At 42.2% G+C, this 13,645-nt stretch overlaps 1 protein-coding gene across 2 annotated transcripts in view; it reads right to left on the reverse strand.

Moving 5' to 3' along the window:
• The window catches only part of ivns1abpa (influenza virus NS1A binding protein a), a 48,406-nt gene that overhangs the window by 5,512 nt on the left and 29,249 nt on the right, over positions 1 to 13,645 (reverse strand). For both annotated transcript variants that reach the window (XM_064936003.1, XM_064936002.1), the window contains exons 4-8: positions 10,233 to 10,402; positions 9,957 to 10,032; positions 9,684 to 9,857; positions 2,885 to 3,010; positions 76 to 186 (exon numbers count right to left, since the gene is read on the reverse strand). In XM_064936003.1, coding sequence (XP_064792075.1) covers positions 76 to 186; positions 2,885 to 3,010; positions 9,684 to 9,857; positions 9,957 to 10,032; positions 10,233 to 10,402 — 657 coding nt within the window. The remainder of the gene's footprint in view (positions 1 to 75; positions 187 to 2,884; positions 3,011 to 9,683; positions 9,858 to 9,956; positions 10,033 to 10,232; positions 10,403 to 13,645) is intronic.

The raw sequence follows: 13,645 nt of genomic DNA on the forward strand, positions 1-13,645 counted from the left end.
GCTACATAAGGTGGATAGAGGCCAGGTTGGGCCAAGTGGCACAGAGTTAGCCCAGGATAGGGGCGGGTTGTGTACCTGCACAAACTGGATGTGGTCCTCTGCACCAACACCAAACACCCCATGTTCCTCAATGATGAGAGCGCCATCGAGCAGCTTGTGGTCGGCTGAATAGTACAGCGTTTGCACCTGCAAGACACACAGCGACACAACACCCATGTGGCAGGCTGTCTCCATGGCAACACACAGCAAAGCAGCACCCCGGGCAACACAGGAGGGAGGGGGAGGAGGACGGTGTCGTCACCGGTAGGAGCCAAGGCTTCTTTATCAACATGGACACACAGTTGAAGGAACGCAGGTGGTTACAGTGAATGCAGGGATATACACAACATGTGCAGGCGCTGCTCCTGTGCAAACCCTTCCCTTCATAACATCTAAAACAGGAGGAGGGGGGAGTTGGTAAAGATGAAGCATCTGGAAACGTCTTCAGTCCTCATGACCTCAATGCTTGGAAACCCCACGGTTGGCTGAGGAAGTTGGTCATTATAATTGCATGGAAAAAGGCACTGCAGCTTCTGATGTAAATCGATGAGTTATGATTACGTGGAAGACAAAGCTTTTACATACATTATTGTTTCATACAAATAGTTCATAAATAAAACACGGAATTAGATACGTTTTCAAACAAAATGACAGTGAGCATTGAGATAGTGTAGAATAGAATATGCTTGAGCAGAGAACCATTTCAAAAGCTTCTTTACGGTTATGGTTAAAATGGCCGGCATTCTGCCCTTGCCTACTTAAAGGACATCTCTTGGTTCTAAAAATGGGTTAATATTAATCTCTTCATTGAATAGTGAATTATGAAGGGAGTACCGAGTATGGGGGGGTGGGGTGTAATCATGGTTATGTGCTATGCAGATGGTATTTTCAGTGGTTATGGATTTCTGTGTGTGGGTATGGGTTTCTGTGAGTGGATATGGGTTTCTGTGAGTGGATATGGGTTTCTGTGAGTGGGTATGGGTTTCTGTGAGTGGATATGGGTTTCTGTGAGTGGGTATGGGTTTCTGTGAGTGGGTATGGGTTTCTGTGAGTGGGTATGGGTTTCTGTGAGTGGGTATGGGTTTCTGTGAGTGGGTATGGGTTTCTGTGAGTGGGTATGGGTTTCTGTGAGTGGATATGGGTTTCTGTGAGTGGATATGGGTTTCTGTATGGGTTTCTGTGAGTGGGTATGGGTTTCTGTGAGTGGATATGGGTTTCTGTATGGGTTTCTGTGAGTGGATATGGGTTTCTGTGAGTGGATATGAGTTTCTGTATGGGTTTCTGTGAGTGGATATGGGTTTCTGTGAGTGGATATGGGTTTCTGTGAGTGGGTATGGGTTTCTGTGAGTGGGTATGGGTTTCTGTGAGTGGGTATGGGTTTCTGTGAGTGGGTATGGGTTTCTGTGAGTGGATATGGGTTTCTGTGAGTGGATATGGGTTTCTGTGAGTGGATATGGGTTTCTGTATGGGTTTCTGTGAGTGGGTATGGGTTTCTGTATGGGTTTCTGTGAGTGGGTATGGGTTTCTGTGAGTGGGTATGGGTTTCTGTGAGTGGATATGGGTTTCTGTGAGTGGATATGGGTTTCTGTATGGGTTTCTGTGAGTGCTCCCCACTGGATGTCAGTGGAATGTAAGTCAATTAGGTTGTATGCATACTTCACAAAATGTATGTGTAAGCTAAGTAGGCCTGTGTGTGTGTGTGTGTGTGTGTGTGTGTAGACAGATGGGAGCACAGTGTTGCTTTGGCTGTAGAAAGAGAAAGAGGGGGGGCTCCTCCTATCCTCCCTCTGTTCTCTCTGTTTCTCCCTGACTCATTACCCTGGCGGCTCAGTCTTGGCTCTTCAGTCTGCTCTCCTGCTGCTGTTAATAAACCTGGAGGAGAGACAAATCAACGGGGAGGAACATTCGTTAGTACTGGAGCGCTCGCTGACACACACGCACACACCTGCTCAGAAAGGGGATCAGTGGGACAGAACAGAGTGAGGGCCCTGCTCACATCTTTCAATGCAAAAGAGAATAGAGCAAAAGTCAAGACACTGTAGGTGGATCCAACTGATCACTAAAACAGAACAGCAACACAGGTCTATCTCTGCTCACCTCTAGTTTGATGTATGGCCAGGTACACTGTACTGCAGAACTAAACATTAGGAAAGAAAATGAGAAAAAAGGAAAGAACAAAAAAGAACCACCAAACAGTCCTAACACAGCGTGCCGTGACGTCGGGTTTGGATCAGTGCCTTAAGTCGTCCGCATGCTTCCCAGTTCCAAACAGGTTGTGCATATATTATGACAACATTTTGTTCGTGTTGGACTTCGGGGAAAAAACTTGGGCTGTTTGGGCACACCATCCCCCCCCCTCTCCCGAGGCTAGCCGAAGTCTACGTCCCCTCGTTGGCGATTGGTCAATAGTAGGGATTCTTCAATAAAGTGTCTGTTGTCATTTAACGAGAGATGACTCATGCACATTCTTTCACTTGAGAAACACCAAACATCCTAGTCAGGTGCAAAATTGCGAGACAAAGATCTCCTCTACAAAAATGTCAAAATTAATGACAGATTTCTTGAGTCGTCATAGATGAATTCAGACTATATTGATGAAGTGTATACTTGCTACGGGGTCTCAAAATGGACAAACAGTACTATTGACACTTTTTTCTCGTTTTTCAAGTGAAGGTCTTTTAAGGGAGTATGGGAGCACAGGGAGTATGAGCGGTGCTCAGCGCCAGCCGACCTGAAGCATGCGGATGCCTTTAACGACTTGCTAAAGGAAAACGAGAGAGGGAGGGAAGGCGGGGAGGGTTATGGGGTGGATTAGTGCAAGCTAAACTCCTGCTACAGTACTGACCTCCTCCATCAGTCTATCCAGTTGACCTCCGTTCTCCCACAAACTGCGCTGGACCCAGTTGAGCACCTTGTTGTAGAGCTTGCCGTTGCTGGGCAGGCTCAGGCTGTCTTCCAGCATTACTTCTAACTGTAGACAGACACAAGAGGAGACCAGTCAAAAATAGGTTAGAAAAAGCCATCTAGGATCAACCATGGCTAGGGTGTGCTTCGTTCATACCACAAATCACAAGACACTGAATCATTATTGAACCATCATAGTCTAGCTGTTACAAAAAATGTTGTGTTTCACCTCAGACTAGAGACCAATCAAAACCAGTAACTGGGAATTCCAAAGTACATTCTGCAGCACCGAAGGTAATACACTACCTAGGGTTGTGACAGTCATGGAATTTTCAAAGACTGTTATTGGTCAGACAAATGACAGCAGTCACTATAATAACTGTTTTTGTTGTTTTAAGGCACACATTTTCTCCTCCTCCGCTCCTAGCCGCATGTGCGCCATAGAAATAGAATAGATAGAACGGGAATCCCCATTCAAGTCAATGATGCCATAATGGGTGGACTGGCACCCATTGCGATTGTACCCATAGGAGCAAAGCAGGAAGTAAAAGCATGAAGTGTACCCATCAATCTGTGCTGTGATTTGGTGATTCAACTCAACTGACATTACAAAAATAACATAATTTGAATGAACATTCTACATTACCATGGAAATTATTGCATCACAATATCCGGTAGCCATTGTGAGTGTACCTATGAGTTTTCCAGTCAAATTGGCAGGGTTAGAGGTTCCAGGCCTGTTTTATTAATTATATTTCTGTGTGTGTTGCTGCAGCAGGGAGGTGTTGCCTAGGGAAATGGAGACTCGTTTGCTACATGTCACGTTCTGACCTTAGTTGCTTTGTTTTCGTATGGTCAGGGCGTGAGTTGGGGTGGGCAGTCTATGTTGGTTTTTGAGTTCGGCCTAGTATGGTTCTCAATCAGAGGCAGCTGTCAATTGTTGTCCCTGATTGAGAATCATACTTAGGCAGCCTGGGTTTCACTTTTGGTTGGTGGGTGTTTGTTTTCCGTGTGAGTGTTTGGTCCACACGGTACTGTTTCGGTTTTCGTTCGTTCACTTTATTGTTTTGTATTTCAGTGTTCAGTTTGTTTCATTAAATATTACACCGTGAACACTTACCACGCTGTGCTTTGGTCCTCACCTTCTTCCACCGATGACAACCCTTACACTACAACACCACGGTTATTTTATTTTCATGGCTGTCTTCATCCATAACCGCTGGTTACACGGTCATTGTGCCAGCCCTAATAATAATGCAACTAACTGTATTTGAAAGCCCCGAGTAACAAGTTGCGTTAAACCCACATTAATCGATACTTCATCACAGATAATCTAAATTAACGCATTTTGAGCCAGGATCAAATACTGTTTCTATGTAAAAGCAAAAATGGGAGCTAATGATTTAGATACAAATGTCCACCAAGACATGAAATAATTGTACATATTGGGTGAGATTCAGAGGAACAATTTCCACTAAGATTATTTATCTATGTTTGTCCTCCAACGGTCATTAGAGCAATCAGCTGATGACTCCTAGACAAGATAAAGACCAGTATAACTACTGCAGCAAGGCTGCTCAACAGAGCAGGGACGATAAAACCGAAAATGACCAACACCAACATTGAGGGTTGGTCATTAACACCCGCCACCCGTCAAATGAGAGTAGATTTAGTCATTGGTGGGTAAGAAGGTCTATTTCTCCAGTCATGTTGGCAGGTGATCACACAGAGCATTTGGGAACCATATATTTTTTTTTATAAATCCAAAGGCCACATGTAGAAGTTAGTGGAATTGAAAAGAAAGGCTACTAAAAGTCTGACTTGTCCTTGTGTTTCTTGGCTAACTATATTGTTTTGTTCACAACCTACCGTTAGGTTGTTGTCAATGTTAGATTGAGTTTGCCGCAACGGTCTGCTGCTGGGAAGACATCAGGAAGATTTTTTTCATCACAGACAAGTGAGTGCTCAAGTTACCACGGTAACGGCCAGTCCTTCAAAGTGGCCGCTGAACATTTGTCTCCACTAATGATTGTGCTTGACTGAGCATGGATCACTCCTAAAAACTTTCATTTCTTATAATTAAAACACTAAAATATTCTATTCTCCTCGACGTATTTGTGTGCCTCTACATTTCTACTTAGGAGCACATCATGTACTCCTTGTAAAACATGTCAGTGCAGAGCTGTATCATTCAGCCTTTTGTGGCAGGGCAGGAACTTTGTTGATTCTTCATTGGGGCGGCAGGGTAGCCTAGTGGTTAGAGCGTTGGACTAGTAACCAAAAGGTTGCAAGTTCGAATCCCCGAGCTGACAAGGTAAAAATCTGTCGTTCTTCCCCTGAACAGGCAGTTAACCCACTGTTCCTAGGCCGTCATCGAAAATAAGAATTTGTTCTTAACTGACTTGCCAAGTAAAATAAAAATAAAAATGCTCATTTGTAGAACTCCATCTGTTTTTAATATTGGATTTCAATTATTTATTTTAACATGTATTGGTTAAAAGACGCAGGTCACAAAAAATGTACCCCATTACTTCTTACTAGTAATACATACAGTAATTTAGAAAAACAGAAAGCATGCTCATCGGTTGTTTTCATGGTCTCAAAAAAACATTTTGGTGGTAAAAAATCTGTGTCTGGTATATTTTTTAAATGATCTACCTGCCACAGTGGCTGGTGGACCAAAAAGTTCATTTCCCACCCTGCCGACATTACCTTCCTCTTACCGAAGCATTTTGTGTACGTCGGTAATTTTGCTACACAACGTTCCTGTAGATCGTTCTAAAACTATTATTTGTTTGACAGATATAGCCTATGCATTATGATGATTCCTGCTATGAAAGTATCTGCCTGTCCCCGTTTCCCTGTCTGCTGCTGTGTGAGCGATCCACTCTCACTCCCTCTCCACACTGTGTGCACAGAGGTGGGAGAGATGCATTCTGAGAAGAGAGATGCATTCTGAGAAGAGAGATGCATTCTGAGAAGAGAGATGCATTCTGAGAAGAGAGATGCATTCTGAGAAGAGAGATGCATTCTGAGAAGAGAGATGCATTCTGAGAAGAGAGATGCATTCTGAGAAGAGAGATGCATTCTGAGAAGAGAGATGCATTCTGAGAAGAGAGATGCATTCTGAGAAGAGAGATGCATTCTGAGAAGAGAGATGCATTCTGATTGAGGGAAAAATAGTTTAACCTCTTGATACTATAATAATGCGCCTGCTCTCAAGCTTAGCTTTCTGCGAGTATATCATTTATTTCTCACCTCTTAATATTGAGTTCATGCAACCACCTTACATCCGGAGTAGGCGGTAGTGTGGTTTTTATTAGAATATGTTTTTGATTAGAGGTCGACCGATTAATTGGCATGGCCGATTTCAAGTTTTCACAACAATCGGAAATCAGCATTTTTGGACACCGATTATGGCCAATTACATTGCATTCCACGAGGAGACTGCGAGGCAGGCTGACCACCTGTTACATGAGTGCAGCAAGGAGCCACGGTAAGGTGCTAGCTAGCATCAAACGTATCTTATAAAAAACAATCTTAACATAATCACTAGTTAACTACACATGGTTGATGATATTACTAGTTTATCTAGCTTGTCCTGCATTGCATATAATTAACGTGGTGCCTATTAATTTATTATCGAATCACATCCTACTTCGCCATCCTACTTCTCCAAATGGTGATGATTTAACAAGCGCATTCGTGAAAAAAGCACTGTCGTTGCACCAATGTGTACCTAACCATAAACATTAATGTCTTTCTTAAAATCAATACACAAGTATATATTTTTTTAAAACCCGCATATTTAGTTAAAATAAACTAATGTTAGCAGGCAATATTAACTAGGGAAATTGTGTCCCTTCTCTTGTGTTCAACGCAAGCAGAGTCAGGGTATATGCAGCAGTTCGGGCCGCCTGGCTCGTTGCGAACTGTGTGAAGACCATTTCTTCCTAACAAAGAACGTAATTAATTTGCCAGAATTGTACATAATTATGACATAACATTGAAGGTTATGCAATGTAACAGCAATATTTAGACTTTGGGATGCCATCCGTTAGATAAAATACGGAACGGTTCCGTATTTCACTGAAAGAATAAACATTTTGTTTTCGAACTGATAGTTTCCGGATTTGACCATATTAATGGGGCGGCAGGGTAGCCTAGTGGTTAGAGCGTTGCACTAGTAGCCGGAAGGTTGCAAGGTACAAACAGTTAACCCACTGTTCCTAGACCAGTTAACCCACTGTTCCTAGACCAGTTAACCCACTGTTCCTAGACCAGTTATCCCACTGTTCCCAGGCCAGTTAACCCACTGTTCCTAGACCAGTTATCCCACTGTTCCTAGGCCAGTTAACCCACTGTTCCTAGACCAGTTAACCCACTGTTCCTAGACCAGTTAACCCACTGTTCCTAGACCAGTTATCCCACTGTTCCCAGGCCAGTTAACCCACTGTTCCTAGGCCAGTTATCCCACTGTTCCTAGGCCAGTTAACCCACTGTTCCTAGGCCAGTTATCCCACTGTTCCTAGACCAGTTAACCCACTGTTCCTAGGCCAGTTAACCCACTGTTCCTAGGCCAGTTATCCCACTGTTCCTAGACCAGTTAACCCACTGTTCCCAGGCCGTCATTGAAATTAAGAATTTGTTCTTAACCTGTTGATGCTCTGGGGGCGCTATTTCATTTTTGGATGAAAAACGTTCCCGTTTTAAACAAGATATTTTGTCACAAAAAGATGCTCAACTATGCATATAATTGCTACCGTTCAAAAGAAAACACTCTGACGTGTCCAGAAATACAAAGATCTTCTCTGTGCGTGCCCTATAACGTGAGCTTCAGGCAAAAGTCACCTGCCAGTATTTTTCCATACGATACAGAGAGTAAAGCAAGCTTCCACGAACTGCATGTCAATGAAGAGATATGTGAAAAAACACCTTGAGGACTGATTCCAAACGTTTGCCATGTTTCGGTCGATATTATGTAGTTAATCCGGAAAAAGTTTTACGTTGTAGGTGACTGCATTTTCGGTTCGTTTCGGTAGCCAGACGCAATGTAGAAAACGGAACGATTTCTCCTACACACAGACGCTTTCAGGAAACACTGCGCATTTGGTATGTGACTGAGAGTCTCCTCATTGAAAACATCAGAAGCTCTTCAAAGGTAAATGATTTTATTTATTTGGTTATCTGGTTTTTGTGAAAATGTTGCGTGCTACATGCTACACAAAATGCTATGCTAGCTTTGCATACTCTTACACAAATTAGTCAATTTCTATGGTTCAAAAGCATATTTTGAAAATCTGAGATGACAGTGTTGTTAAGAAAAGGCTAAGCTTGAGAGCAGACGCATTATTTTAATTTTATTTGCGATTTTCAGAAATCGTTAACGTTGCGTTATGCTAATGAGCCTGAGGCTTTAGTCACGATCCCGGATCCGGGATGGGGAGTTTCAAGAAGTTAACTGACTTGCCTGGTTAAATGAAGGTAAAATAAAAAATGACCTACGGCTTCTATTTATGTGTGTTTATTATTTTATAATTAAGTCTATGATTTGATATTTGATAGAGCTGTCTGACTGAGCGGTGGTAGGCAGCAGCAGGCTCATAAGCATTCATTCAAACAGCACTTTCCTGCGTTTGCCAGCAGCTCTTCGCTGTGTTTCAAGCATTGAGCTGTTTATGACTTCAAGCCTATCAACTCCCGAGATTAGGCTGGCAATACTAAAGTACCTATAAGAACATCCAATAGTCAAAGGTATATGAAATACAAATCATATAGAGAAGTCCTATAATTCCTATAATAACTACAACCTAAAACTTCTTACCTGGGAATATTGAAGACTCATCTTAAAAGGAACCACAAGCTTTCATATGTTCTTATGGTCTGAGCAAGGAACTTAAACGTTAGCTTTCTTACATGGCACATATTGCACTTTCACTTTCTTCTCCAACACTATGTTTTTGCATTATTTAAACCAAATTCAACATGTCTCATTATTTATTTGAGACTAAATTGATTTTTATTAATATATTATATTCATTCATTCAGTATGGTTGTAATTGTCATTATTACAAATATATATATAAAAATCGGCCGAATAATCGTGGGGGGGGGGGGGGTCCTCCAATAATCGGTATCGGCGTTGAAAAATCATAATCGGTCAACCTCTAGTTTTGATAGGTCCACGGAGCGTGATTAGCAGTGAATAGGCCTACAATAGGCCTACACAAGTAGCCTACGTGTGGCGCTGGAAGGTTTTCTTCTTGACATTAGCCCAAATGTACTGATAGATATACAAAAAGATGTTGTAAAATACCGTGAAGAGCCCCAAAACAAAAATCACCCGGCTCAACTGCTCAACCCAGCATCATAATATATCTTCTATATTCATTTTAGGACGCTTTGCCATGTAAGAATCTAAAGAAAGTACAACTGCCTAAATCTCAATATTCGAAAGTCCAAGTTAAAAAGCTAAAATGTGGTGCTTCGAGGAGTTCCTCAAGACCTACGAAGTTAGCTACCGTACAGGCCTTTCCTGTGCTTTCTCAATCAAGTCCTCAGGGCCCACCAGTGCTTGCATATATTTGATGTATCCCAACACCAGCACACCTGGTTTCTAATGAATAGCAGATTGCTGATTAGTTGACTGTTCCTGGAGTTAGAATGGATCACATACTGTACATGTACTGACAGGTGGACCCTGTAGACTGGGTTTAGAAAGTTTGCTGGGGACGACTCACCTTGAGGCGGGGCAGTTTGAGGAAGTCCTCTTGCTCTGAGACCTCCAGCAGGTGTTCCTGGATGTAGGCGTCGATCTTGGCCAGCATGCGGCCATCTCCCATGCAGCTTGCAAAGTTACGGAAGGAGATGGCGGTCTGGGAATCCATCTTAGACAGCAGGTAGTCGCCACAGATCTGACCAATCAGAGAGAAGTGTGAAACTCCGACCATTGGGACTGCATTAAAAACATACAATATGGAGTATCAGTAGTTGAAACAAGAGAAAGATCCTACCTGCTTGACTCGTTCCATCTTGAGCCTTTTGGCTGCAGAGTAGACCTCCTTAACCAATGCCTTATCCGCCTTCAACCTGTCAGAAAACAGACAACCATTAGTCAGTCAGACAGGTGAGGAGCATAGTGAAAGGTCTCCTGGGTCAGTAGAGCAGTAAAAGTCCTGGAAATTCTTAACAAAGCCTATAACTCTGCTCATTGCACAATGTGCATTAGAAGACGTATACTCACTGGGCAGTGTAGGCATAGTGTAGGGGTCAGAGGTCACGGTACTTACTGAGCAGTGTAGGCGTAGTTGAGCAGGATCTCCACAGCCTCTGGGTCCAGGTCTTCGAAGGTGACGTGGGACACGCCGTGAGCCTCGACGTCGCTGTTGAAGATCTCAAACAGATAGGGGCTACAGCAGGCCAGCACAGCACGGTGGGCCATCAACTCATGACCACACACCTACAAAGGACAAAAGGCCAGGGGTCAAACTATACAGATCCTTCTTTAGAGGTTAAATCAATGAAACAGAAACACATTTGAAAAAGAGAAAGTGTGAGTGTCAGGGAAACAGTGGATTTGAAGAGAGAGATGAGTGTGGGGACTAGGGTTTGGCGATGTAGTCCTATCGTGATTATGTACCCATAAAACATTGTGATATATGACGCTGCCGCCCCTATTGCCCCTATGCAACTGGGCGAAAGATACTGTTGTTGAAAGCCTGCGCAGAGGCTAAGTGCAGGCGGTGTCAAATATTTTGCAATGTTCTTTTCTGGTAGAGGAACAGAACAGGTTTGTGTGTATTTGTCTGGTGTGCACATGACGGAGCAGTGACTGTCTGAGGAAAAGACCGTTTTAACGTAGTGAGTTGGATTATAGGACTACATCAGGATGGAACAGGCTGTCTTAACGTAGTGAGTTGGATTATAGGACTACATCAGGATGGAACAGGCTGTCTTAACGTAGTGAGCTGGATTATAGGACTACATCATGATGGAACAGGCTGTTTTAACGTAGTGAGCTGGATTATAGGACTACATCATGATGGAACAGGCTGTTTTAACGTAGTGAGCTGGATTATAGGACTACATCATGATGGAACAGGCTGTCTTAACGTAGTGAGTTGGATTATAGGACTACATCATGATGGAACAGGCTGTCTTAACATAGTGAGCTGGATTATAGGACTACATCATGATGGAACAGGCTGTCTTAACGTAGTGAGTTGGATTATAGGACTACATCATGATGGAACAGGCTGTCTTAACGTAGTGAGCTGGATTATAGGACTACATCATGATGGAACAGGCTGTCTTAACGTAGTGAGTTGGATTATAGGACTACATCATGATGGAACAGGCTGTCTTAACGTAGTGAGTTGGATTATAGGACTACATCATGATGGAACAGGCTGTCTTAACGTAGTGAGCTGGATTATAGGACTACATCATGATGGAACAGGCTGTCTTAACGTAGTGAGCTGGATTATAGGACTACATCAGGATGGAACAGGATGTCTTAACGTAGTGAGCTGGATTATAGGACTACATCATGATGGAACAGGCTGTCTTAACGTAGTGAGCTGGATTATAGGACTACATCAGGATGGAACAGGCTGTCTTAACGTAGTGAGCTGGATTATAGGACTACATCAGGATGGAACAGGCTGTCTTAACGTAGTGAGCTGGATTATAGGACTACATCAGGATGGAACAGGCTGTCTTAACGTAGTGAGCTGGATTATAGGACTACATCAGGATGGAACAGGCTGTCTTAACGTAGTGAGCTGGATTATAGGACTACATCATGATGGAACAGGCTGTCTTAACGTAGTGAGCTGGGTTATAGGACTACATCATGATGGAACAGGCTGTCTTAACGTAGTGAGCTGGATTATAGGACTACATCAGGATGGAACAGGCTGTCTTAACGTAGTGAGCTGGATTATAGGACTACATCAGGATGGAACAGGATGTCTTAACGTAGTGAGCTGGATTATAGGACTACATCATGATGGAACAGGCTGTCTTAACGTAGTGAGCTGGATTATAGGACTACATCATGATGAAACAGGCTGTCTTAACGTAGTGAGCTGGATTATAGGACTACATCATGATGGAACAGGCTGTCTTAACGTAGTGAGCTGGATTATAGGACTACATCAGGATGGAACAGTGACTGTCTGGTGAGAAATAATATTGTTTGTTCTATCCATCATAAAGCTGTGATTGAGAATAGCCTGTGCTATAGACTTTCTTTCTTGTTATTTTTTAAAGCCACAAAACTTCGACAACACCTTTGTCTAGAATATTTGGGAAATAAGCAAATGTTTATAACTTTAATTTGTCTAAAAGCTTTTATGATTGGCCATTAGGAGGCGAGGTTATTGGCCATTTGGTTTTCAATCTTACATTTGAGGGATTTTCCCAGCCCGCATGGGTCCTTTTCTTCTTAATAAACTTAAACTTGTCATTAGATTGGAAACGCCGTAACATTCATTGTTTGATCGGGAAAAAGCCATGCTTAAAATGACGAGGGGTAACCTTCGGTCACATTCATAGCCTATCGAATGGAGAGAAGGGAATATAGGCTCCGTTTTTTAAATTGCGACACAAGATAGCTAAAGAGTATCCGTTGTAAAAAATGTAATACATGGTTTAAACTATAGCCTAATGCCCATGCATACAACAGAGTGAGGGAAACAATGTTTTCTGCCCTAGTGGGGACAAATGAAGACAGAGACAAATGGGGCAGGAAATGGTGGAAAGGCCCAGTCAAAGAGGATGAGTGACATGAGTAGTCAGAAGAGAGAATAACTTCAGAACTAGCAGAACACACACACACTGGAAACTTGATGTACTTGTAAAGAATATTGTTTAAAACCATGTCTAAAATTTTACAAAATCAAAAAAAGGGTACTTTTGATATATTCATATTGTTATGTTAAATAAACAAACGTGATTTTTTTCCCTCTTCAGAATCTGGACATACTCCACATGTTAAAGCACACTATAAGGAGTATAATGACTCCAACATGTTAAAGCACACTATAAGGAGTACAATGACTCCAACATGTTAAAGCACACTATAAGGAGTATAATGACTCCAACATGTTAAAGCACACTATAAGGAGTACAATGACTCCAACATGTTAAAGCACACTATAAGGAGTATAATGACTCCACATGTTAAAGCACACTATAAGGAGTACAATGACTCCAACATGTTAAAGCACACTATAAGGAGTATAATGACTCCACATGTTAAAGCACACTATAAGGAGTATAATGACTACACATGTTAAAGCACACTATAAGGAGTATAATGACTACACATGTTAAAACACACTATAAGGAGTATAATGACTCCACATGTTAAAGCACACTATAAGGAGTATAATGACTCCAACATGTTAAAGCACACTATAAGGAGTATAATGACTCCAACATGTTAAAGCACACTATAAGGAGTATAATGACTCCAACATGTTAAAGCACACTATAAGGAGTATAATGACTCCACATGTTAAAGCACACTATAAGGAGTACAATGACTCCAACATGTTAAAGCACACTATAAGGAGTATAATGACTCCAACATGTTAAAGCACACTATAAGGAGTACAATGACTCCAACATGTTAAAGCACACTATAAGGAGTATAATGACTCCACATGTTAAAGCACACTATAAGGAGTACAATGAC

Source organism: Oncorhynchus masou, chromosome 24, assembly GCF_036934945.1.
Source record: "Oncorhynchus masou masou isolate Uvic2021 chromosome 24, UVic_Omas_1.1, whole genome shotgun sequence".
In the NCBI taxonomy this organism is placed as follows: domain Eukaryota; kingdom Metazoa; phylum Chordata; class Actinopteri; order Salmoniformes; family Salmonidae; genus Oncorhynchus; species Oncorhynchus masou.